The sequence below is a fragment of the Eretmochelys imbricata genome, chromosome 5, assembly GCF_965152235.1.
Source record: "Eretmochelys imbricata isolate rEreImb1 chromosome 5, rEreImb1.hap1, whole genome shotgun sequence".
In the NCBI taxonomy this organism is placed as follows: domain Eukaryota; kingdom Metazoa; phylum Chordata; order Testudines; family Cheloniidae; genus Eretmochelys; species Eretmochelys imbricata.
Genome location: NC_135576.1, coordinates 14,800,522 through 14,827,219, shown reverse-complemented (window position 1 = coordinate 14,827,219; position 26,698 = coordinate 14,800,522). Strand labels below are relative to the sequence as shown.

The 26,698-nt window shown below is 46.0% G+C and overlaps 1 protein-coding gene across 1 annotated transcript in view; it reads right to left on the bottom strand.

The window, feature by feature from the left end:
• The window catches only part of CTIF (cap binding complex dependent translation initiation factor), a 341,931-nt gene that overhangs the window by 253,662 nt on the left and 61,571 nt on the right, over positions 1 to 26,698 (bottom strand). The window contains exon 2 of the mRNA XM_077816213.1: positions 2,151 to 2,363. Coding sequence (XP_077672339.1) covers positions 2,151 to 2,330 — 180 coding nt within the window. The 5' untranslated portion in view covers positions 2,331 to 2,363. The remainder of the gene's footprint in view (positions 1 to 2,150; positions 2,364 to 26,698) is intronic.

Here is a 26,698-nt window from a genome sequence, read left to right as displayed (position 1 = left end):
AATAAAAGGAGTACTTGTGGCACCTTAGAGACTAACCAATTTATTTGAGCATGAGCTTTCGTGAGCTACAGCTGATGAAGTGAGCTGTAGCTCACGAAAGCTCATGCTCAAATAAATTGGTTAGTCTCTAAGGTGCCACAAGTACTCCTTTTCTTTTTGCGAATACAGACTAACACGGCTGTTACTCTGAAACAATACAAAAATAATGACTGTAACGAAGAAAGGGACTCAAACACACCTTGACCTTGGTGTATTCAATATCCAGCTCCAAACCTAGGTATGAAATTGGATGCTTAAATCCATTTTCAGTTTTAAATTAAATTGAGGGCAGTACCAATAGTTAAAGATATGGCCTTAGGGGCAGGGACTGCATCTGTGTACTGTCTTAAGTACTTACATAGGCCCTCTCCCTAGAGCATCTGAGCGCCTCACAATCTCTCATGCATTTATTCACACAGCATCCCTGTGAGGCAGTGAAGTGCTACTGTTCCCATTGTACAGATTGGGAACTGAGACACAGAGTGATTTGCCCAAGGCTATACAGGTAGCCTGTGACACAGCAGGGACTTGAACCCAGGTCTAGTCTAGCGCCCTAACCACTGGACCATCCTTCCTCTCAAACGTATCTCTACCATTTTACATGTTCGGAATGCGCCTAGCCCAAGGTAGCACAAACCAACAATTTCGCTCAGGAGACAGCTCTCGTTTTTTATGACGTTCAGCCCAAATTGTCCATTTTAAAAATTACATCCCTAGTATGTAACTTTCTAGTTTTATTTCTAGTTGTACCCCTTCCACTGACAACCCCAAACCATTCCTCCCTTAGACAATCCCTCTTTCCTGGGCCTTTGCACCCTTCCAAACCAGAAATATATCAGGTGTCTTTTAGCAAAAAATGGCAATTTTGCAATAAGCCCGCAGGTCACTGAATGAGCAGCAGCCATACGCATCCATTTATGGAGGTTTCTGGGCCATGTGCTGCATTTGATCATGAATCAGTGTGCTCCCAAATATCAGTGGGAGCTACCCTTAGAATCAATGCAGCACAGGTCTTTAGGTTCTAACAAGCACTTTTCAATTGCTCAACACATCACCACGCTTCAGAGGTGCTGACTCCGGGGGTGCTCCCGGGCTGGGGCGCCCACGGGGAAAAAGAAAGGTGGGAGCTGAGCAACCACCAGCAGCCCCCCCGATCAGCTCCGCCCCCTCCCCCCAGCTCCTCCCACCTGCTGTGATCAGCTGTTCAGCGGTGGGCAGGAGGCACTGGGAGGGGGAAAGGGGAGGAGCAAAGGCGGGGCACGCTCCGGGGAGGGGGCAGAACAGGATGGGAAAGAAAGAGGTGGGGCGGGGGTGGAGCGGCGGCAGGAAGAGGAAGGGTTGGGCTTTGGGGGAAGGGGTGGAGCGGGGACAGGATCTGGGGCGGAGCAGGGGCCGAGCACCCCCCCGGCACAATAGAAAGTCAGCACCTCTGCCAAGCTTAATATCCCTCAGCCAGTGTTACTGCAACACATCCCATTCAGACAGGTCAAGACAAAACAGTCCATACGGGGCGTGGGTCGCTGTGCTTTTGCTGGTGGTGCAATGAGTAGGGGCGGGAAGGGAATTGCATAGTTCCTTGCAAAAGTATCACTCTCTTGGCCCCCTCTGTAATCTAACAACGCACCCACTTGCAGTACAGAGCAGTCACTCCTTCCTAACAACTCCATCAGAGCAGCAGATTGCTGATCTGAGCCACAGAAGCCAGCTCTCCACTCTTTCTTCTTCCTCCCACCAGTAGGAGCAGCAATTCCCAGCCCCAGTTCATCAGAGCAGAAACTCCAGCCCTTTGTGCCCTGAGAGCTGATATTTATGAGAAGACGGAATTTCTCTTCAAATTGAAACTCAGAGGTGTTTCTACAGAAGCTAAAACATTAGGGCTATTTTGGGAACCTCTGCTGAAGAATGTAAAGATCTTTACTAGCCATCTCAAGGAGCAAGAATCTGCCAGTGCACTATCCCCCACACCCTTCACTGCCAAGATCTGTAGATGCCCGCTTAGCTAAATGCACATAATATGTATCCAACCCAACAGCCCATCTCTTAGAGAGCAGGACACCATTTCATGGTGACCCCGCATCTTGGTTTAACTCCTCATGTTCAGTTGCACTAACCTGCGAGATGTTGGACTGCGTTTTCTCACTCTCCCCGTCCCCTTCCGTTTTGTCGGTCAGCAGACCTTGGACTTGGTACTCAAGGACGTAGCTGTCAATGAACCTCTCCAGCTCTTCGATTTCCTGAGATCGGCTACTCCCTGCCTCAGAGGAGGCAGAGGCCACAGAGGAGCTTTCCATCACTCCAGGGAAGGAACTGAGAATGGAGGGGGCCTGGGAAAAGAGAGAAAATACAAATTAATTCCTTGTCCGCTGCATAAAGCCACAAGTCTGACAAGCAAAATACTTTACATACACACTCACAAACACATGTAACACACACACACACTGCATTCTCCCTTAGGTGACAGTCACAAGCACGCACCTTCATATTTCAGAACACCTATTAAGTACAAAAAGAAGTCCAGTTACAGAAGCAATGTACCAAAGCCCCAATATACTGGTTAGTGAGTACAGTGCCTTCTGTTGAATGCTCCTGTGTTTACAGTTACACGAACTTCCAACAGCAGGGCTAAAAGAGAACGTAAGCCTTAATGCTACTCAAATCTTTCCTTCACAAAAACTCGAGTGGCAGACACACATGTTCTAAAGCAGAAGATCCAGAATGCTATTCTCCATAACCTAGCAGTGAAAGATACACTGGCCTGAAACTGCTCTTTGCAGCACTGAACCAGTACCAAACAAGGACTGCTAGAAAGGCGAAGCAGTGACCATTATAAATTTCAATACAGAACAAAGAAAGTGAAGGAAAAAGACTAGAAATGCTTTTTTTTTCTTCCCTACCGGAAAGCTGAAAACAGTCACCCCTCTGTGCCTGTCTGGCACAATCTAGTCAATAATGTATTACCCAGATCCAAAGAAAGAAATGCTGACAAAGGTTTAAGTTCAAACTTGTCATTACAGCACCTTCTCCTGTAAGGGTCTATGTACAGTACAGCTGAAGTGATGAAGAGCACATTCATTACTATTCTAGTTGTACTGCTGACAAATGGACAACATGGCACCAGGTCACAGCTGGGAACGACACACAGGAATGTGAGGAGTCCCGGGGGAGCATACATAATTAAAGGAATCTATAGTATAGTGGTAGAAAACAAAATGCTACCTCAGCATCTGTGACGGCAAGTGGAACAGCCAGGAGATGGTCAAAGATGTGGTGAGTGCAACGGAACAGAAAGGTCAACATGGGTTCTATTTTGCATGTTGTTGGTAGCTAAAAATTTAATTATTAGAGGGGAAAAAAAACCCAATTTCTTCATGAGCCCATTTGCTGGAAACCACAGGGGAAAGCAGTGGGTGGTTTGGATCTCATTAGTCTCAGTCTGAACTTACCTCCTAGTGCAGCTCTGGTGTGTAAGCAATTTATTGCTGTCTCCAGAGAAAGAACACACAATCCCCTTTACACATAAAACCTTGTTCATTGGTGGTGATAGTTTTGTTCCTAGCCTGTGCTGGAATGGCACTGAATGGTGAAGTTAATGGAAGTTCAGGACACTTAGCTCTGCTCACAAATCAAGCCTTCATGTTATACACGATGGGGCATACCATATATTTATCCCATTGTATAGTGCACCTCCAGTCGCAGCCTGACTTGAAGGTCCCATGAGGAAACTGTGGATTTAATTTGAGGTTGGTGCTACTTATTCATAAAATCATTCCTGAGTTTGCTGATTTCTAGACAGCAGATAAATCTGCTCTGAAGGAGTTGTTGATTTCATAGCCTCTCATTTCCACACAGAGAAATGCCCTGCGTCCTTGCTTTTAAGTCCATCTTTGTGATAGAAACAAGATTTGCCATATAGGATAGAATCATAGAAATGCAGGGCCGGAAGGGACCTCAAGAGGTCCTTTAGTCTTCCCCTCCCCCCATGCTGAGGCAGACTAGACCATCCCTGACAAGCATTTGTCTAAACTGTTCTTAAAATCATCCAGTGATGGGGATTCCACAACCTCCCTAAGTAATATGTTCCAGTGTTTAATTACTCTTATAATTAGAAAGTTTATATAACCTAATATATAACCTAAATCTCCCACGCTGCAAACTAAGCCAATTACTTCTTGTCCTATCCTCAGTGGACATGGAGAACAGTTGATCACCAACCTCTTTTTGGCAACCTTTTACATATTTGAATACTATCATGTCCCCCCCTCAGCTGTCATTTCTCTAGATTAAACATGCGAAATTCTTTCAATCTTTCCTCAGAGGTCAGGCTTTCTAAACTTTTTATAATTTTTGTTGCTCTCCTCTAAACTCTCTTCAACTTGTCCACGTCTTTTTTAAAGTGTGGTATCCAAAACAGTTTTCCAGTACTCCAGCAGAGGCCTCACCAGTGCCAAATAGAGCAGGCCAATTACCTTCCACGTCTTACATGCGACTCTTCTGTTACTACACGCCCAGAAGTAGATTAGCTTTTTTCACAACTGCATCACATTGTTATATCACTCATACGCAATTTGTGGTTCACTGTAACCCTGAGATCCTTTTCAGCAGTACTATCATCTAGCTAGTCATTCCTCATTTTGTAATTGTGCTTTTGATTTTTTTCCCTAAGTGTAGTACTTTGCATGTCTGTATTGATTTGCATCTTATTTCAGACAAATTTTTCAATTTATGAAGATCATTTTGAATTCTAATCCTGTCCTCCAAAGTGCTTGCAGCATTTCATAGTTTGGTGTCATATGCAAATGTTATAAGCATACTCTCTACTCCATCATCCAAATCATTAATTTAAATATTGAATAGTGCCAGACTCAGGAAAGACCCCTGCAGAACCTCACTAGATATGTCCTCCCACTTTGTCAGCAAACCATTGATAACTATGCTCTGAGAATGGTCTTTCAAGCAGTTGTGCACCAACTTTATAATGAATTTATCTAGATCCTATTTCCCTAGTTTGCTTATGAGAATGTCATGTGAAACTGTGTCAAAAGCCTTACTATAAATCAAGATATATCACATCTACTATTTCATCCTAGTCACTAGACTGGTAACCCTGTCAACAAAAGAAATTGAGTTAGTTTGGCAAAATTTGTTCTTGACAAATCCATGCTGGCTATTCCTTATAACTCTTATCCTCCAGGTGCTCACAAACTGATTATTCAATAATTTATTCCAGTATCTTTCCAGGTATGGAAGTTAGACTGACTAGTCTATTATTCCCCGGGTCCTCTTCATTCCCCTGTATAAAGAGAGGTACTATGTTTGCCCTTCTCCAATCTTCTGGACCTTTACCCATCCTCCATGAGTTCTCAAAGATAATTGCTAAGAGTGCCAAGATTCCTTCAGCGATTTCAATACGAACCTGAGGATGAATTCCATCAGGCCCTCCTGACTTGAATACATCAAACTTACCTAAATATTGTTTAACCTGTTTTTTCCCTATTTTAGGTTGTGTTCCTTCCCCCTTGTTATTAATATTAATTGTGTTGAGTATCTGGACACCGTTAACCTTTTTAGTGAAGTCTGAAGCAAAATAGATATGAAACACCTCAGCCTTCTTGATGTCATCAGTTATTAGCTCTCCTTCTCTGTTAAGTAGAGGACCTACACTTTTCTCCATCTTTCTCCTGCTCTTAATGTATTTAAAGAACCTCTTCTTATTGCCTTTTATGGCCCTTGATAGATGTAACTCATTTTGCGACTCAGCCTTTCTGATTTTGTCCCTACATGTTTGTGCCATTCTTTTGTACTCCTCCCTAGCAATTTGGCCATTTTTCCCACTTTTTGTAGGTTTTTAAAATTTACTTTCAAGGTCATTAAAGAGCTCCTGATGGAGCTATATTAGCCTCTTACTATTCTTCCTATCCTTCCCTTGCAGTTGTGCCTTTAATATTGTCTCTTTCAGAAACTGCCAGCTCTCCTGAGCTACTTTTAACCCTTAGATTTTCTTCCCACATGACCTTACCGACCAGTTCTCTGAGTCTGTAGAAGTCTGCTTTTTTGAAGTCCATTGTCCTTATTCTTCTGTTCTCACTCCTTCCTTTCCTTAGAATCATGAAATCTATCATTTCATGATCACTTTCAGCCAAATTGCCTTCCACCTTCAGATTTGTTACTAATTTCACCCCATTGGTCAGAATCAAGTCTAAAATGGCTGTCCCCCTCCTTATTTCCTCCCTCTTTCTGGAACAAAAAGCTGTCCCCAATATATTTTAAGAACTCATTGGACATTTTGTGTTTTGCTGTATTATTTTTCCAACAGATGTCTGGGTAGTTACAGTCCCCCATTATTACCAGGTCTTGTGTTATGGATATTTCTGTTATTCTAGAAATGCCTCATCCACCTCCTTTTCCTAATTTGTTGATCTGCCATAGACCCGTACTATGATATCACCCCTTTTTTTTACCCCTTTTCTGTTTACCCAGAGACTCTCAACTGATCTACCTCCCATCTCCTTCTGGATCCTCAGAACAAGTATATATATTCTTGATGAATTATGCTGCAGCTCTACCCTTTTTACCCTCCCTGTCCTTCGTCAACAAGCTATACCCCTCTGTAACAATATTCCAGTCATCAGACTTATCCCATCAAGACTCTGTGATTCCAATTAAGTCATAATTTAGCGTCTGTACTAAGACTTCCAGTTCTTTCTCTTTATTCCACATAAGAATATAGGAACAGCCATACTGGGTTAGACCAATGGTCCATCTAGCCCAGTATCCTCTCTTCCGACAGTGGCCAATGCCAGGTGCGTCAAAGGAAATGAACAGAACAGATAACCTTCAAGTGTTTCATCCCCCTTCACCCATTCCCATCTTCTGGTAAACAGAGGCTAGGGACACTTCAGACCATGGGTTTGCATCCCTGCCCATCCTGGCCTATCCTCCATGAACTTATCCAGCTCTTTTTTGAACACTGTTCTAGTCTGGCCCTTCACAACATTTTCTGGGTCAGAGTTCCACAGGTTGACTGCGAGTTGTGTGAAGAAATACTTCCTTTGGTTTGTTTTAAACCTGCTGCCTGTTAATTTCATTTGGTGACCCCTAGTGCTTGTGTTATGAGGAGTAAATAACACTTCCTTATTTACTTTCTTCACACCAGTCATGACTTTATAGACCCCTTTAGTTGACTCTTTTCCAAGCTGAAAAGTCCTAGTCTTATTAATCTCTCCTCATATGGAAGCTGTTCCATACCCCTAATCATTTTTGTTGTCCTTTTCATTACCTTTTCCAATTCCAATGTATCTTTTTGGAGATAGGGTGACCAGATCTGCATGAAGTATTCAACATGTGGGTGTACTATGGATTTATATAGAAGCAATATGATAGTTTCTGTCTTATTATCTAGCCCGTGGAACACACTGCCACAAGATATCATGGATATTAGGATTCTAAAAGGGAGTATAAGTTTATATGGGTAATGAGAACATCCACAGTTATATTATTAACAAGCTAAGAAAAGAAGAAATATAAACCCTCATGCTTGGCCACTGTCATTAGTTGTATACTGGGCTAGAAGAACCATTGGTCTAACTCAGTATGGCCGGTCTTATGTTCTTACGTCACACACTAGCTGACTGGGGATGGAAATGGGCAGGTCATTCCACACTTGTCCATTGTGGGGACTCAAGCACCTGCCCTCAGAAGCATATGATACTGTGCACTATAAGAGAAAGTCCGCTGTATTAGATGAAGCATTGAACTGATCCAATATGCCAATTCCTTATCCAGCCATTATCCTGGAATAGGTTTAATGTTTTCTCAATCAAAGAAACAACAATATTAGTAAAGGTCAGTGATCAGTGACTGTAAGCTTCTGCCTTTACACTGACCATTACTTAAGTGATCGGTAGAGCCCTGCGCGGATACAAAATTTGTATCCTCATCCGATCTGCAAAAATGATCCGCCGATATAAAACGGATATCCGCCGATATGAAGCGGATATCTGCAGATTTGCAGGGCGCTAGTGATTAGTGTAGATCCCCGACCCTGGATGCCTGGGATCTTTCCCCTTTTTCTGCCACTACCACTAATACATGACTTGAGAAAGCCACTTAGGTATACAAGTTTGAAAATGTTCACCTAAAGCTAAGCACCTAAATAAACAACCTGAGTTTCAGAGCTGCTAAGCACTCTCACCTTCCATCCATGCCAATGAGAGCTACAGATGCTCAACGCCTCTGAAAAGGAGACCACCTATTTAGGTGCCTAATTTAAGCACACACATTTGAAAATGTTGGCCTAACTGACTTGGACAAAGTCAAACAGCAACTCAGAAGCAAAAGATGGGAATAGAACCAAGCAGTAAGAAAGGAGGTTGGCTGCATTTCCATATTATACAGTGGCGAGAAATGTACAAATAAAACCCACAGTACAGGGTTAACTGCACTACTCTGTCTTGCCCCACCTCACGGTACTCCAGCAAATTCTGAGTGCGAATGCAAGTCACAAACTAACGATAGCCTCTTAATTTTCAACTGCAAAGCACGGCAGCATTCACATGTGACAAAATAATGGAAGCCTCTTTGGATCACTCACATTGACAATGATCTAATTCAGTGGTGGGCAACTCGCGGCCCGTCAGGGTAATCCGCTAGCGGGCCGCGAGACAGTTTGTTTACATTGACCGTCCGCAGGCCTGGCCACCCGCAGCTCCCAGTGGCCGCAGTTCGCCGTTCTTGGCCAATGGGAGCTGCAGGAAGCAGCAGCCAGCACGTCCCTGCAGCCTGTGCCGCTTCCCGCAGCTCCCATTGGCCAGGATCGGCGAACCGCGGCCACTGGGAGATGCAGGCGGTCATGCCTGCGGACTGTCAATGTAAACAAACTGTCTCGCAGCCCGCCAGCGGATTACCCTGACGGGTCGTATGCAGCCCGCAGGCCACAGGTTGCCCACCACTGATCTAATTGCTAACAACCATTCACACCTTACAGAAAAAGGGTCCAAATGCTTATGTCTTTGATTTCATAGGGCCTGATTCAAAATCCACTAAGTCTTTCCACTGATTTCAGTGGCTTTGGGTCAGGCTCTTAAGGTGCAACTTGTATTCTTTCCTGTTGCCTATTAATGAGAAGAAACAGGAGTTCTCACCTCTCTGTAGGCTATATATGCAGGGTTCTGTCCGCCACATTTTTTGTCACGCCGCTAATATTTTGTCTGTGTCCAACAAATTATGAAATTATGAAGCAGATTTTAAGCCACTTAGAGAGAAAAATAAAGAAGAAAAAAAACCCTGTTCTCAACCTATCTAACTCCTGCCTTCTGTCATTTCTGCCCAATTTTGGCATCCTTCTGAATCAGCTCAGAATGAACAGTTCTGGCTAAAGGACTTCATATGCTTACTGAATTGTTCCCAAATGTGCCCAGATTGTCAAAAAGGCTCATTATGTAGATCAATGTCACACATTAGCTCCACGAATAGGATTCCAAGTCTTATTAAAAACAAAAAGAGCCTCAGAGGGAACGACACAGATAACAGGAGCTCAGCCCAGAGAGATATCATGTTTCTCACCAGTGATGCCTCTAGCTAATTCATGCTAATTATTAAATGGAAACTACAGATATGCTCTCAGAAGAATCCTTAGCTGTGAGGATGGTGGCTAGGATATATGGCCTCAAGGATGTGAGAGTGAGGAGATAAATAAGTGAGGGAATAAAGAATGGGGGAAGATCTTACCGGCACACAACTGAGACAGGACTCAAGTGAGCGGAGTTGGAGGCATTTCCCACCCTTTTTCATCCCAATTTCACATGGGATTCCCCCCCCCCGCCCCCCGGCTGGAAATCTGGCAAGACATTGATGTATATCAAGGTGTGTCTTCCTGTGTCTTCCTATCCAACAGAAAGGCCCTTTTAGCCTCCACATCTGTATTTTTATCTAGGTGCACAAAGTATATATATTACATACACAGTTCCAGTTTGTTTGAATCAACCTTCAGTTCTAGAGGGTCGCAGGATGCAGCTTGGAAGAGCTGCATTATACAAAGTGATTTTTTTTCTGGTAAAGGAATTCCCGATTTCTTCTGCTAGCACCCAGTTTTCTCTCTCTACCTATAAGTGCAGCAGTTCACTAGTGCCACACTAGCCTGATCGTTATGGCAGGGGGCAGTAGAGCACTAGTGTACACACTTCATGTTTTCCTATATTTTTCTCAAGCCTCTGTGTTTACTGCTCCCCGTCTCCTCCCACTTCCAGCTTCACGCCTTCTTCTTTGCTGCATCCTTCACTGGACAGGTTTCCCAATTATTGTTCAACCAAGTGCCCTCCCTCTCCTATTTCAAATCACCTTCACAAACCTCATCTGTACCAGGCATGTCTGCCAACCAGTCTTGGTTTGTTCACCACACTACATATTTGGGCCTTCAGAACATGAGCTCTTCTGGGCAGAGACCTTTTTGTTTGCATAATTATTTATTTTTGCTTTGCACATCTTGTATCTGTTTTCAAGTGCCACATACACTTACATTGCTGATGAACAACAGTCGCGCACACGGACAAATCTGTGGGGCCCCCAACCTGGTGCTGTAAAAGTTTCACAGGCCCCTGACACAGCATTCATTCCATGCGTAACAGCTTGCGGATCTGATGAAAATCCCTGGGACATCTGCTTCCTGGCATAAGAATTCCAAATTCACTCCATTTCAAAATTCACTCCATTGAGCTTGTCTCAGGCAGGCCACCCCTAAAGAAAAGGGATTGAGATCCTGGGATTCAATCGGCAGCACCTTCCCCTTAACAATCCCTTTGGTAGCAGATAAAATTAAAGACAGGCAGGCTCTCTCATCACAGCAGGAAGCCAGTAACGGCTAAATCAATTCAACTAAATCGGGAAAGGCTTTCCTCCCAGTATTGATGCCTGGCTTCTCTCTCCCCTCTCATAAATGAAGTACTACAATGCACTGCCCCAGGCAACAGTTAACTCACCATATACTTGCTATATTGGCTGCATCTACCAGCTACAGAAGGATGTAGAACACTAAGGTTTGGGGCTAGTCTACACTAGAAGCGCGATAGCAGCACAGCTGTGCCACTGTAGCACATCTGGCAGGGTTATCACCTGGCCAGTACGTGACTGGCCTGGCTGGGTTTTTTTACGGATTTGCCAGTTGCCAGAAAAATAATTTAATCTGCCAGGTTTTTTTGTTTTTTTTTTAACATGGTTTTAAAGATTTGCATTATCATCACAATTCTCTGGGCTATCTACTATTAAAAGTTTCTGCATCCAGCTAAAGATGATGCAGTGTTCCCAATTCTGCAGTTTCAGCGACAACAGATCAAAACTGTTGAAAATACAGCAGCTGTCTGCCCACCAACATGCAAGCACGCCGAGTCACATGAGAGTGAGGAGACATGCAATGTTACCAATCTTATCTATATGTGTTATCTCTCTAGATACTGCAAGTGGCTGTTGGGAGGGGTTATGGAGTTGCCTTGTGTTTGGGGTTGCAACAGGCTTGCCTTGTGGAGAAGTGGGTGCCCTTTTTTTTTTTGCATTTCAAAAGGTGGTAACTAACGTCTGGGGAAGATGGTCTATGCTGACGGGAGACAGCTTTCCCATTGGCATAATAAAACCGCCTCCGTGAGAGACGGTAGCTATGTCAGCAAGAGAAGCTCTCCCTCTGGCACAGCGCTGTTCACACTCTTGCTAAGGTCAGTGTAATTTACATCATTCAGGGGGATGGCTTATTCACACCCCTGAGCGATGTAAATTATAGCAACGTAAGTGGTAGTGTGTACAAGCCCTTGGTCGACACTGCCAACTTATGTCAGTATAACTAAGTCACACAATGGTATGGAAAATTCACACCCCAAGCGACAAAGTTATACTGCACTGACCTAATCCCGGTTTTAGACAGCACTAGGTTGATGGGGGGGCTTCTCCCATCAACATAGCTACTGCCTCTGGAGGTGGAGTATCTATACTAACTGGAGAAGCTCTCCCATCGGCATAGGTAGCATCTTCACTTAGCACTACAGTGGTGCTGTAAGTGTAGACAAGCCCTAGATATATACAATAAATGGCAATACGATGAGTAAATATTTTAGAAGAGCTTTCCCTATAGCACTATTTCCATTATTATGAATATCACCCAAACCACGGTTATACTTATCAACATGACAGCTTGTGGAATGAAATGGTCAGAGAAAAAGGATGCGGATCGCACTTGCTGGCTACTAGCCCTACGCTCTATCTGATCTAGTGGATAGTGTCTCCAACTGAGAATCAAGAGACCTGGGATTATAGTCCTGCCTCTGCCACTGGCTTGCAGTGTGAACTTGCGCAAGTCATTTACAGCAACTTCCTTATGCTTTGGCTTTGCCATCTGTAAAATAGGCATCATAATGCTAAACGCCCCCCTCTTTCTGTTAAGTGCTTTAAGAGATCTTACTCCATGGCACCCCTTCACTTGGAACAGCCTTCAATCAGGCTTTAAATTAGAATGTATTCATCAGGCTTCCCTCTCCACTTCAATCAAATGAGTGTGTTACAACATTTAAAAAAAAAATTGACCCATAAAGGGGTACATTCAACCAAGAATAGGACAAGAAGCACTCAGTGAAGTCTGCAGCAGGGGAGATTCAGGTTAGACAGCTGGAAAAAACTTTCTAATTATAAAGGATAGTTAAGCACCGGTACAGGTTAGCTAGGGAGGTTATGAAATCCCTATCACTGCAGGTTTTTAAGAACAGGCAAGCCAAACACCTGTCAGGGATGGTCTTAGTATATTTAATCCTGCCTCAGCATGAGGGGGATGGACTAGTCCAGGGTTTCTTAGCCCATGGTCAGGAGCCAAAATTGGGTCACCAGAATGTTTCAAAGGGTCGCGTGGCAGCCTCCTGTCCCATGGGGCTGGCTGGGCTCCCCTCCCTGCTCCGGGCACTGCAACCTCTGGGGTCTCAGGGCCACTCAGGTATGGCCCAGCCATCAGGATGGCAGTCCGGGAAGGCCAAATTTGAGTGAGTGGCATGGCAACCCCATGAGCCAGGTCACAACTCCACTCACACAGATTTGGTCCAGTCAGGAGGGCGCAGCCAAACCTGAACGGCTCTGCAACCCCAGAGGGTTTTTGCTCAGAGGGTTCCCTGAGCCAATTTCCTGGTTTAAATAGCCCGTGTGGACCAATCAAGTGGTTTCTTTTGCTCTGGCCTCTTCAGGCAGTATATCCTGTAATGCCTAACTCTCCAGTAATTATTGGATACCACTCTGTGTGGCAGTGTGGAGACACCAGGACCCCATAACCTTCGGTTCTAGACTCACGGAGCCTTGCCATGTCCAGCTGTTATGCCAGTCATTTAGGGTGCAAGCTCTTTGGGAGTGGTAACTGCCTTCTAAGTGTTTTCAATGAAGCACATGGCCTGTGTGAAGGCATTATCAGATAATAATACAGGGATGAAAAAAGCTATGTAAGTGCAAATCATTAATAATATTCATTAATTTAAGCACAGATTTGTTCTACGTAGGCAGAAAGGGCAGACACTATGATGGTTCCTTTATACTTACTGAATGAGTGCAAAGACAGAAGATGTTTTTATACAGTATGTTTATTCCTTTGGTAATAGGATGTGCATAAGGAGAGCTCAGATGGCATGTGCTTGGTCATGTGTTCCACTAGAGGGAGCATGGAAGCAGCATCAGCAAGAGAGGCCAGACCACCTGGCAAGCCTATGAGTGGCTGCACAAAAATCCAGGCTGGGACAGGAGAAAATAAGCAAGGCCAGACAGAGAAAGCGCCGCAGGTTCCCATCCCAGGCAAGGCTGTCTCAATGCTTGCACAGAATTGGAGGAGGCTGAAGGGAAGAAGAGGAAAAGACACAGAGAACAGGGTGACCAGGTGTCTGGTTTTTGACTGGAACACGCAGTCGAAAAGGGATCCTGAGGGCTCTGGTCAGCACCGCTGACCAGGCCACTGACTGTCTGGTGCTGGCGGTGCCGGTGTCACACAGCAGGGCTGGCAGGCTCCCAGCTAGCCTTCGCGCTGCACAGCTCCCGGAAGCAGCAGCATGTTCACCCGCCAGCTCCTATACGTAGGGGCAGCCAGGGGGCTCCGCACGTTTCCCTCGCCCCAAGCACCACCCCCAAAGCTCCTATTGGCCAGGAACCGCGCCCGCGGACGGGGCAGCGTGCAGAGCCGCCGGCTGTGCCTCCGTGTAGGAGGCAGAGAGGGGGACATGCCGCTGCTTCCGGGAGCTGCTGGAAGTAAGCGCTGCCTGGATCCTGCACCCCTGAGTTCCCCCTCCCGCCCCAACCCCCTTCCCCAGCCCTGATCCCCTTCCCACCCTCTGAACCTCTCAGTCCCGGCCTGGAGAATCCTCCTGCACCCCAAACCCCTCACCCCAGCCACGGCCCAGAGCCCTCAACCCCCCCACAACCCCTCGGTCCCAGCACAGAGCACCCTCCTACACCCCAAACTCCTCATCCCCAGTCCGCACCCCCAACCAGAGTCCTCACCCCTCCTGCATCCCAACCCCGTGTCCCAGCCAGAGCCCCTTCCTGCACCCTGAACCCCTCAGCCCCAACCCAGAGGCCCCTCCTGCACCCCAAATCCCACATCCCTGGCCAGAGCCCGCACCCCCAGCCAGAGTCCTCATCCCCTCCCGCACCCCAACCCCCTGCCCCAGCCCAGAGCCCCATCCTGCACCCTGAACCCCTCATTTCTGGGCCCACCCTGGAGCCCTCACCTCCATCCAGAGCCCTCACCCCGCCCCTGAGCCAGTCCAGTGAAAATAAGCAAGTGAGTGAGGGTGAGGAGAGTGAGCAACAGAGGAAGGGGGGATGGAGTGAGCGGGGGCAGGCCTCGGAGAAGGGGCGGGGGAAAGGTGTTCGGTTTTGTGCGAGTAGAAAGTTGGCAACCCTGATAGAGAATCCAATTAGGAAAAGGCTGGGGGTGGGGAGAAAGAGAACAACATATGGGGAACTCATAAGGGGAGGCAAAGCAGGAGAATTAAGATGGAGTGAATTTTGACAAAGATACATGAGGTATTTAAAAAACATTTCCCCGTTCCCCCCACCTTGGGAAAGGAAATCTCCAAGCCCCCCTCCAAGCCCAGAGGCTGTCCCTGCATTTTACTTTTTCTGTCCCTCCCAAAGGCTTACCTTGCAGCAACCCAGATGCTTCCAGAACAGCCAGAGAGTGGCTGCATTGCAGGGTGACAAGAGATGCTCTGTCCCACTAGGTCTGAGCAAAGTTACTTGGACTTCTCTGCTTCTGCCCACAGTCCTGGCTCATCAGTCTCCCTGCAGAGAAGGGCCCTCTCTGGTCATTAGGCCCAAAAGCTGCTGCCTTAGCACTCCCATTGGCTTTCTGCCTGCACTGACTGATTTCTTTTTGCAACCAGTCCATGCTCCAGCTCAGTGTATAACCAACCAAACGAAACTCTGGCACGCGGCGGTCATCCAAACCTAGTACGAAGCAAACCACGGCACGCTTGCTTCCCTGCTCCTACCCAAGGCAGGGCCCAGGCTTGCTTACAGTTCAGATGTTCACAATAGTGACAGGTGCTAATGGTAAGATCATCATCAACCTTACACTGGCTCCACCGAAATCAAAGAAACTGGTTTTAACATGTTGCGAACATCAGCATTGATTTCTTATCAACCGGTGGCATGCAACTGAATGCAATTAGGCAGCCCTGTTTTCTATATGGGAATGCCAAGTGGAAACAACCAACCGCCACCACGGCCACAGAATAATTGCTGTTGCCTAGCAGGTGGGTGGAAGAGCCTGGCAGTGCAACAGAAATGTTAAACTCCCACAGCTGGGTGGGGGGATGGCTGAGGCGAAAAGGACATAAACCTCGCCTGGTTTATGTTGGACAGCTTACCCACCCTCTAACAAAATCATAACTAAAGCTGCATGTCTGCCATGGAGGTCACGGATTCCGGGACTTTCTGTGACCTCCATGGCTTCTGCAGAGGCTGGGGCAGCTGGCTCCAGGGCTCTGCTTGGGCAGCCCCTGGGCCAGCACCAGCAGCAGTTTGGTTGTGGGAGGGGGCTCAGGGCTGGGGTAGGGATGCGGGGCGGCACTTACCTCAGGGTGGGGGCTCACTGGAAGCAGTCGGCATGTCCCTGCAGCTCGTAGGTGGAGGGGCCAGAGGGCTCTGTGCACTGCCTCTGCCTGCAGCTCCCATTGGCTGTGGTTCTCGGCCAATGGGAGTTGCGGAGCCGGCGCTCATGGCGGGGGCAGCGCGTGGAGTCCCCCTGGCCTTCCCTCCCCCTAGAAGCTGCAGGGACATGCCGGCCACTTCTGGGGAGCTGTAAAGAGCCGGGTAGGGAGCCTGCCAGCCCTGCCAACCCTGTCCCCCAGCACCAGAAGGGGGCCTGGGCCGCCTGCCACCGCCCCAGAGCGCCCCCGGCTCAAGTTTTATTCAGAGGTATATAGTACAAATCATGGACAGGTCACGGGCTGTGAATTTTTGTTTACAGCCCGTGACCTGTCCATGACTTGTACTAAAAATACCCGTGACTAAAACGTTGCCTTAATCATAACACATATTGAACACTTCCATAGCCCTTTATGGCCTTGTTGTCACTGAGAAGTTTACCTGAGTTATAACTAAATGCTGGTTCTAACTCTAGTCCTATCCATATATGAAGACCCTTAACTTGAGAGCGGTGGGGCTTTTAACTTCAGTTCACTGGCCCAAGAGGGGACATAAACGAAAACTTGAGCAAGCACAACTCATCAGCTGCTAATATGACCACTCTGTAGTGCAGACGTAGGCTAGCACCACTGAAGTGCCCACTAGTTCTCCCATGCTTTCCCACAATTCCCCCCATGTGCCCAGAACGGACAGACACGTTCTCCCACAACCCACTGGGAAAGAATTCATAGAGTGGCTCAGCTTAAGGGCAACAGCTAGAAACACAGAATGTGCGCCCAGAAGTGTTAGCAGCACACATCAGTGGCAGTGTGGATGCAGCAATTGGAGTGTAATTTCACAGTGTGGCCACTGTCATTCAGACTAGGCTCTCTCAAGTTAACTGCAAAGAAGACATACCCGAAGTGCCGTACCCATAACCAAATCCCACAACAGCCTTGTGAGGCTAGTAGGTATAATTTTACTCCCTTTACAGATGGGGAAAACAGACACAGAGATGTGAAAAGTAATGTACAAAAGGAAAGAAGTTGCATTTGCCATTTTTTCCTTCATTATGATGACACCCAAAAATGATGTCTGCATTTCTTTGACTTAGAAACTCAGGCCTTGTGCATGCTGCTTTTCCTAGAAGATTCAATGGGGGGAGGGAGGAGCTTAAGAACTAGCAGGATTATGACATTACAAGTATCAAAAAAATAAAATCTAATTAATTGAGAGGGGAAGTGATTTTTTTTTCACCTCAGACTGTCTTTGTTAAAACCTATTTAAATCAAATGCCTGATAAAATCTGGAGGAAGAGATCTCTTTGTTAAACACACAGTCTAGCCAGAACTTCCTGATGCTGGTGCCTAAAGACTACAGCACACCTATAAATTCCAGAAGAGTTAACGAGAATGGCAAGTGCTCAGCTCATCTGTCAATCAAGGAGCTTTGATTTAGGTGCCTAGATATGGATTTAGGTGACTAACTTTAGTGAATAATTTGAAAAGTTTGATCTTCACACTCCTAACCCTTCAACTGAGTACTGACAAAGTTGCCACTTTAGATCTCTGGTTCTCCATGGAGACCTCCAGCAAAATCAGGGAATTTAGGACTACATTTCAAGCCTCTGAAGCCTCCTTTACCCTCACAAAGAAGCAGGTCACCCTTAAGCTACTTGCCCAAGGCCACAGAATAAGTATTTGTCTGAACTGAGCTGGAATTAAGAATTTCGGGCTCTGAGTTATTCCACTGACCTCCTAGTCCTAACCACGGCATCTAGTTCGCTCATTGTGTCAGATTCTTCTTTGGAAACTCATGTTAAGAAATTGTGCTTCATAGACTTTATTTAGAGTTTCTGATTATTTGATTCTCCTGGAGGAGATGTGTGCTTGAGAATCAATATCCTTTACCAACACTAAAACACCAAGAAGGATAGCAGAGAGTGCTCCATGATATTGGCTTGAAACACACTTATGGCCTAATGTTTAAAAAAGGTAACAATATAAAGTAGAAGCCCACTTGCACATCTACTTTTGCACATGCATTTTGGATACATGCATTGGGAATTGTTGCACGTGTACAATGCTGTGCAGGTGTCTATCTAGCCATGTGCACATGCAAAGCGAGAGACCTAACTTAAAGACAGGCCTTTAAAGGGGTCAAAAATCTTTGACTATTTCATTACATCAGTGCAAGCAGATAGGATTTAAAGTGCCCTAGACAAATGGACAGGATGATTTTGGCAATTAATTGATCTTTAACTATTCATGGTAAATAGGCCCAATGGCCTGTGATGGGATGTTAGATGGGGTGGGATCTGAGTTACTACCGAGAATTCTTTCCTGGGTATCTGGTTGGTGAATCTTGCCCACATGCTCAGGGTTCAGCTGATCGCCATATTTGGGGTCAGGAAGGAATTTTCCTCCAGGGCAGATTGGAAGAGGCCCCGGGGGTTTTTCGCCTTCCTCTGTAGCATAGGGCACAGGTCATTTGCTGGAGGATTCTCTGCACTTTGAAAAAAGAAAAGGAGTACTTGTGGCACCTTAGAGACTAACCAATTTATTTGAGCATGAGCTTTCGTGAGCTACAGCTCACTTCATCAGATACATACCGTGGAAACTGCAGCAGACTTTATATATACACAGAGAATATGAAACAATACCTCCTCCCACCCCACTGTCCTGCTGGTAATAGCTTATCTAAAGTAATCGTCAGGTTAGGCCATTTCCAGCACAAATCCAGGTTTTCTCACCCTCCACCCCCCCCACAAATTCACTCTCCTGCTGGTGATAGCCCATCCAAAGTGACAACTCTTTACACAATGTGCATGATAATCAAGTTAGGCCATTTCCTGCACAAATCCAGGTTCTCTCACTCCCTCACCCCCCTCCAAAAACCCACCCCCATACACACACAGACTCACTCTCCTGCTGGTAATAGCTCGTCCAAACTGACCACTCTCCAAGTTTAAATCCAAGTTAAACCAGAACATCGGGGGGGGGGGGGGGGGGGGAAGGAAAAAACAAGAGGAAATAGGCTACCTTGCATAATGACTTAGCCACTCCCAGTCTCTATTTAAGCCTAAATTAATAGTATCCAATTTGCAAATGAATTCCAATTCAGCAGTTTCTCGCTGGAGTCTGGATTTGAAGTTTTTTTGTTTTAAGATAGCGACCTTCATGTCTGTGATTGCGTGACCAGAGAGATTGAAGTGTTCTCCGACTGGTTTATGAATGTTATAATTCTTGACATCTGATTTGTGTCCATTTATTCTTTTACGTAGAGACTGTCCAGTTTGACCAATGTACATGGCAGAGGGGCATTGCTGGCACATGATGGCATAAATCACATTGGTGGATGTGCAGGTGAACGAGCCTCTGATAGTGTGGCTGATGTTATTAGGCCCTGTGATGGTGTCCCCTGAATAGATATGTGGGCACAATTGGCAACGGGCTTTGTTGCAAGGATAAGTTCCTGGGTTAGTGGTTCTGTTGTGTGGTATGTGGTTGTTGGTGAGTATTTGCTTCAGGTTGCGGGGCTGTCTGTAGGCAAGGACTGGCCTGTCTCCCAAGATTTGTGAGAGTGTTGGGTCATCCTTTAGGATAGGTTGTAGATCCTTAATAATGCGTTGGAGGGGTTTTAGTTGGGGGCTGAAGGTGACGGCTAGTGGCGTTCTGTTATTTTCTTTGTTAGGCCTGTCCTGTAGTAGGTAACTTCTGGGAACTCTTCTGGCTCTATCAATCTGTTTCTTTACTTCCGCAGGTGGGTATTGTAGTTGTAAGAAAGCTTGACAGAGATCTTGTAGGTGTTTGTCTCTGTCTGAGGGGTTGGAGCAAATGCGGTTGTATCGCAGAGCTTGGCTGTAGACGATGGATCGTGTGGTGTGGTCAGGGTGAAAGCTGGAGGCATGCAGGTAGGAATAGCGGTCAGTAGGTTTCCGGTATAGGGTGGTGTTTATGTGACCATTGTTTATTAGCACTGTAGTGTCCAGGAAGTGGATCTCTTGTGTGGACTGGACCAGGCTGAGGTTGATGGTGGGATGGAAATTGTTGAAATCATGGTGGAATTCCTCAAGGGCTTCTTTTCCATGGGTCCAGATGATGAAGATGTCATCAATATAGCGCAAGTAGAGTAGGGGCTTTAGGGGACGAGAGCTGAGGAAGCGTTGTTCTAAATCAGCCATAAAAATGTTGGCATACTGTGGGGCCATGCGGGTACCCATAGCAGTGCCGCTGATCTGAAGGTATACATTGTCCCCAAATGTGAAATAGTTATGGGTAAGGACAAAGTCACAAAGTTCAGCCACCAGGTTAGCCGTGACATTATCGGGGATAGTGTTCCTGACGGCTTGTAGTCCATCTTTGTGTGGAATGTTGTCCACCAATGTGATTTATGCCATCATGTGCCAGCAATGCCCCTCTGCCATGTACATTGGTCAAACTGGACAGTCTCTACGTAAAAGAATAAATGGACACAAATCAGATGTCAAGAATTATAACATTCATAAACCAGTCGGAGAACACTTCAATCTCTCTGGTCACGCAATCACAGACATGAAGGTCGCTATCTTAAAACAAAAAAACTTCAAATCCAGACTCCAGCGAGAAACTGCTGAATTGGAATTCATTTGCAAATTGGATACTATTAATTTAGGCTTAAATAGAGACTGGGAGTGGCTAAGTCATTATGCAAGGTAGCCTATTTCCTCTTGTTTTTTCCTCCCCCCCCCCCCCCCCCCAGATGTTCTGGTTTAACTTGGATTTAAACTTGGAGAGTGGTCAGTTTGGACGAGCTATTACCAGCAGGAGAGTGAGTCTGTGTGTGTATGGGGGTGGGTTTTTGGAGGGGGGTGAGGGAGTGAGAGAACCTGGATTTGTGCAGGAAATGGCCTAACTTGATTATCATGCACATTGTGTAAAGAGTTGTCACTTTGGATGGGCTATCACCAGCAGGAGAGTGAATTTGTGTGGGGGGGTGGAGGGTGAGAAAACCTGGATTTGTGCTGGAAATGGCCTAACCTGAGGATTACTTTAGATAAGCTATTACCAGCAGGACAGTGGGGTGGGAGGAGGTATTGTTTCATATTCTCTGTGTATATATAAAGTCTGCTGCAGTTTCCACGGTATGTATCTGATGAAGTGAGCTGTAGCTCACGAAAGCTCATGCTCAAATAAATTGGTTAGTCTCTAAGGTGCCACAAGTACTCCTTTTCTTTTTGCGAATACAGACTAACACGGCTGTTACTCTGAAATCTGCACTTTGAAGTTTTCAAACCATGATTTAAGGACTTCAGTAGCTCAGACATAGGTGAGAGGTTTATTGCAGGAGTGGGTGGGTGAGATTCTGTGGCCTGCATTGTGCAGGAGGTCAGACTAGATGATCATAATGGTCCCTTCTGACCTTACTATCTATGAGTCTATGAGCCCATCCTCACACAACTCCCCAGAAACCCCTCAAGCTAACACCTATACACAACTAAGGCCCGATCTACACTAAAAGGTTTTACCAGCAAAACCTTCCTTCATGCCTTGCATGTAACCATGCTTTATTTTGAATTCTGCTGACAAAACCCTCCACTTTTGCCACTAATAGTTACTCCCCTTCCTTGAGTGACATAATCCCTCAACCCTATATTCCCTTGACCCCAAATTCCCACAGTCCCCTTAGAGGACGGAGGGTGTCCTGCAAAAATTTCCCACAGGGTAGTGCACACAGCAAAAATTTCCCACAGGGTAGTGCACCAGAAGGTGGTGCTGAAGATACTGGGATGCCTGCCCAGGGTGCCACACCTTTTTTGCCAATACATCCTGACGCTGTGTGGACACAATACACCAACACAAGCAGCCAAGTATGAACACACTGCAGTGAAACAGTTTTTGTTGGAAGCACCATGCCAACAGGACTCTTGCAGGTAAAGCTTTCTCGTGTGGGCAAGGCCTAAGTAACTCAGGCAAGACCACCTTCAGAAGAGAACTTGTCTTTTAAAACAAAAGAACAAGGAGGAGGAGACTGTAGTGGCCCGGTCAGATTTGCTTCAGCATTCTTGCACCGCACACCTCATGACACTCCGAGCTTATGGATGTCCCTGATGCATGACAGATGATTAGCTTCTGTCGTGTTATTGATGGTTCATGCATCCCCGGGCAGCAAAAACCATAACCAGGAATGGAAGGATGATGGAATAAATAAAACCTTCAGCCAGCCATGGGGACATCAGTATCCAAGAAGCCAGATCCAGAATCAAATTTGTAATAAGCCTAAATGCAAAGCTAAATTAGAAATGAGTCAAAGACAGAAGCTCAGAGTTTACATTTCGATAATTTAACATCTTGTACCCTTGTAATATATTGGCTCAGAGACAACAAATCCAGATTGCATACAGAAGGCGCTGATGCCACTTGTGGGTGTGTTACAATGTCTAGATGGCAGGACTGGTTACTCTTCTCTTGCATTTTATTTTAAATAAAAACTATTTCTGCAGTTTGTCCAATTATTGCAGACAGCTAACTTTGTATTTGAGTTCGGCAGTAGGGTAGTCACTCTTCTCATTCAGTAAGATGCTTAATCATTTTAGAAAGGCCCACTGCTAATTGGTTATTGCTGGAAACCTGCGGGATTAGAGGGAAAGAGGATACTGCTGCTAGAGCAGCTCATTAAAAGGAAATTCTGAGAAGGCAAACCAGTCGTCTCCTGGCATGGCTCAGATACCATGGTGATGGGCAGCAGTACAAAACGTTAAAACACACACATGCCTAAGGTTATTCTACACTAAGCCAAGGAATTGTTGCAAAGGCATTACCAGGCAACCAACAAAGGGCATTAAGGGTTTGATCCTGAATCACTGACTTCACTAGGAGCAGGCCTTCACATAGCACGGCAGGTTTTGGTGCATCCACACCGAGCACACCTTACAGACACTGTTACACCATACTGCCCAGCAACATGGCTGGAAGCAAATGCTTTGGGCTGATTTCTTGGGCTCCACACTGTGGGACTAAGACAGAAAGACTGGCTAAACCATCACAACTGGCGAAACCTGTCCTCCCGGGGCACAAAACACTGTGGATTTATTGATTGTACCGAGAATTAGGCTAACCCGTGCAGCGGCATCTTTGAAAGCTCCTGGACTGACACCAGCACATAAATATTGCAAGGCTACGAGGCACCACAGCCAATGGTTTGCTGCCATGTTTTACAGCAGAGTATAAGCAGGGCCTGACAGTGCCCTTCTCACCTGCCAGGCAACAGAGTTCCAGCTGCTCACAGGCAGAAGAACATTCTCATATGCTTGAGCTTTGTGGCTCTAAACAGCAGCCAACAAGAAAAGCACCCCATTGCTTAGACTGCAAGCTCATCGGGGCAGGGCTCTCTCATTTCAATGAGCAATGCCAAGAACAAGGGCACTGCAACCCCTTGCCTGGGGCATCTAGATGCTACTCCAATACAAAACAAGGAGAAAACCCATTGGGTTTTAGTTCCCTCACTTACACACTTCTTGGAGCACAGAGTAAAACTGAAGGTGACTACTGCAGTGACTGCGTAGCCACAACTTCAGCCAGATGTAGCTCAAATACAGTTGTAGACATCAGAATCAGCTTGATCCAGGGGCAAGGACGAAAGATCAGGCTGGGATTTTGACCTACTGCTTCTTTATTCGCCTACCTTTCCCCTTATGCACCCACCCCAAGGGAGGAGGGGTGAGAACTGGGAGATAAAGCATTGCTTCACTGAAAAGTAAACAAAGCCCATATTTCACTACTATAAAGCTTCGAGAGCATGGGGAAGCAATTCAAAGTCAAATTAAATACACAAAACCTCAATTTGCATTGGTCACTAAATAACCAGCACAGAACATCTCCCAACCTAGTCTGGACTAGAACCAGTAACACAAGAGCGGAATGCCCCTCTCAGGACTTCTTTGATTTTTTCTAAGGGCCTGCACCAATATTTTCAAAGGGCTTCTATTGGTTTTTTTCAGCAGTGCAGTTCCACCTATGTAGCTGCACCAGTGCAAACCCCTAGAATAGACGCACTTCACTGATGGCAGCTTAGCCCGGTTTGGAACTGGAGTAAACAGAACTGGTGCAAGTCCCAGTTTAAACTGGTGCTGTGTGTGTCTACATTAGGAGTCTGCAGCTTCACTCATGGGGCTATCCATTTAAGGGGGAAAAAAGCACGCAAACCCAGCACAGACCCTAAAGGCTCTATTACGAGGCTATCTAAGCACCGGGATAGGTCCAGTGACTAATCTGAAGAGCATCACCTGTAATGCAGAGAATATTCCAACCTACTTACCTGCACTGGAAATGAGTCCAAGTGTTAATATGAGACCTGAGCCCAGAAGCAAGAATGCTACCAAATGAGCTATATCGATACCTTGGAAGTCCTAAGGTTGTTCTCTGAAAAAAATTACCTTTGCTTCTACAAGTGCATCCTTCCAACACTGAAACAAGATCTGCAAAGAAAGGAGTTGGCAGACTGCATAATGCACACAAGCATCTAAAACTGTGACCCTGTGTAATTAAGCATGTAGTCTGTAATTGGCATTGCTAGCAAAGAGAAGGATCTGCTTGCAGAGGAGATGGTATTTACTTGGCACCTAGAGTCCTGTTAAACTGGCATAACACCTTCTGACTGGGCCCAGTGCCATCTGCAAAGTGAGGAAAGAGCTCAGGCAGCGGAAGACCAAGTATATGCACGGAGAATTAATGCCACAGTAATAGGTGCTTTGGAATAGTGAGAGAACAAGCTGTGTAGACTCCCCACGTCTCCAGTGCCCCTTACAGTGAGCTCAGGTGGGAAGAAAGGTAACTGTGTAAGGATGAGGTTTTGAATGGTGAATCGGGATTTCTGTCCCACAGGAGGAAGGCGTTGGGATACCTTTACACATGGAATATTTATGCCACAGCTACTTTTTACAGGAGGCACCTGAGATCTTGGTGAAAACTGCTCTGTGATGGCAAATTCCATCGGACAATAAGGATTTTCGCGATTTGTCAAAGCAGTTCTGAGTTCTAGCAAAAACCTCTCTTAAACAACTCGGTATGGTGCACAGCCAGGTCTGGGTCCTCATGCAATGTAATTTCTGGGGAGTCCAGCCCATAAAGAAGGAATTTCACACTGGAAGAGACTTTAATGAATATAAAAAAAAAAGCAATTAGCTTACCTGGTGTCTTTACTCCCTTTGCCCTACACTTTTGGTCTATTCAGATATTTGTACTTGGATACAAGAGTGTTTCTTAACGGCCCAGCTCCTCTGCCAGGCAGGGAGAAGTGACCTTGTGTTTGGGATGTATCTTGTCAAGAAAGAGGACAAAAAAGAAAACACAATGTTGCATCATAAATCCATCGTCCCGACTTCAGGGTCGAGGAGCAAGGCCATTGTCTATTATTATTTATTTATTGTTTGTATTGCGGCAGCACCTAGAGCCCAGTCATAGACCATAGCTCCTTGTTACAAAAATGGAGGTATCAGCCCAGTATCCTGATCGAATTCTAACAGGCTACTAATATTACACCAACCTAATATCCCAGGAGTCTCAGGTGGGTCCATTTCTGATGCTAAGCTGTTGTGTCATATACTGTGATCAGTTAAATTGCTGTGCTTTACACAAGAGGCAGATGCAGTTCAATACTGGGTGAAGTCCCTGCTTCCTGGAGGAATGCACCCAAGGAGTAGCACCTCTGCCCCTAGATGCCTCACTTGTGGAGTGCCACAAAGATAACTTCTCTCTCCGGTCCTATTTAACACCTACATGCAGCCACTAAGTGAACTGGTCAGATGACACAGACTCAAATGCCAACAATATGAAGATGACATGCAACTCTACCTATCCTTCACTTCAGACAAGCTATACCACCACCACCAAGATGGTCCAGTTCTGGGATGTGATCAACTAATGGATGAAGACTTGCCCGGTGAAACTAAACCCCAGAATGATGGAGGGGATGCTGGCGGCCAGAGAAAGCATTCTGAAGAGCCTGCAGCCCTGGTGCACTCGCCTTGAGCTGATGGCATGCACCCACTGTCAAGTGAGTCCGTACTTTTGGAGTGCTCCTGGGTCCCTTGCTGACACTAAGCTCTCACATAGCAGCACCTGTGAGTAACAATTTCTACCATCTCCAGTTGGTGAGGAGACGCCAACTCATCCTGTGTATCATGACCCGGCTTTGGTCATACACGCCTTTTTCACCTCAGATCTGGGCTACATCAACACGATATATCTGAGCAGGAAACCGTCACCCTTAGGGAAGGGTAACTAGTTCAGAACGCTCTGCAGCCACACACAAAACTACTGCAAGCAAATCCCACGTGACCTCCACTCCCCACACTTACTTACCACAGAATATCCAGTCAAGTTCAAGGTCCTTTTCTTCAGGGCATTCCATGGCCTCAGCCAAGGGTATCAAAACAAATAAATCAACTAACTCTCTAGCATGAAGACTGTGGCCAACAACTGTGCTCCTCAGGCATCATGGAACTTTTTACCACAACAGTAAAGTCAATCCGTGCAGGAGACGGCGCTCT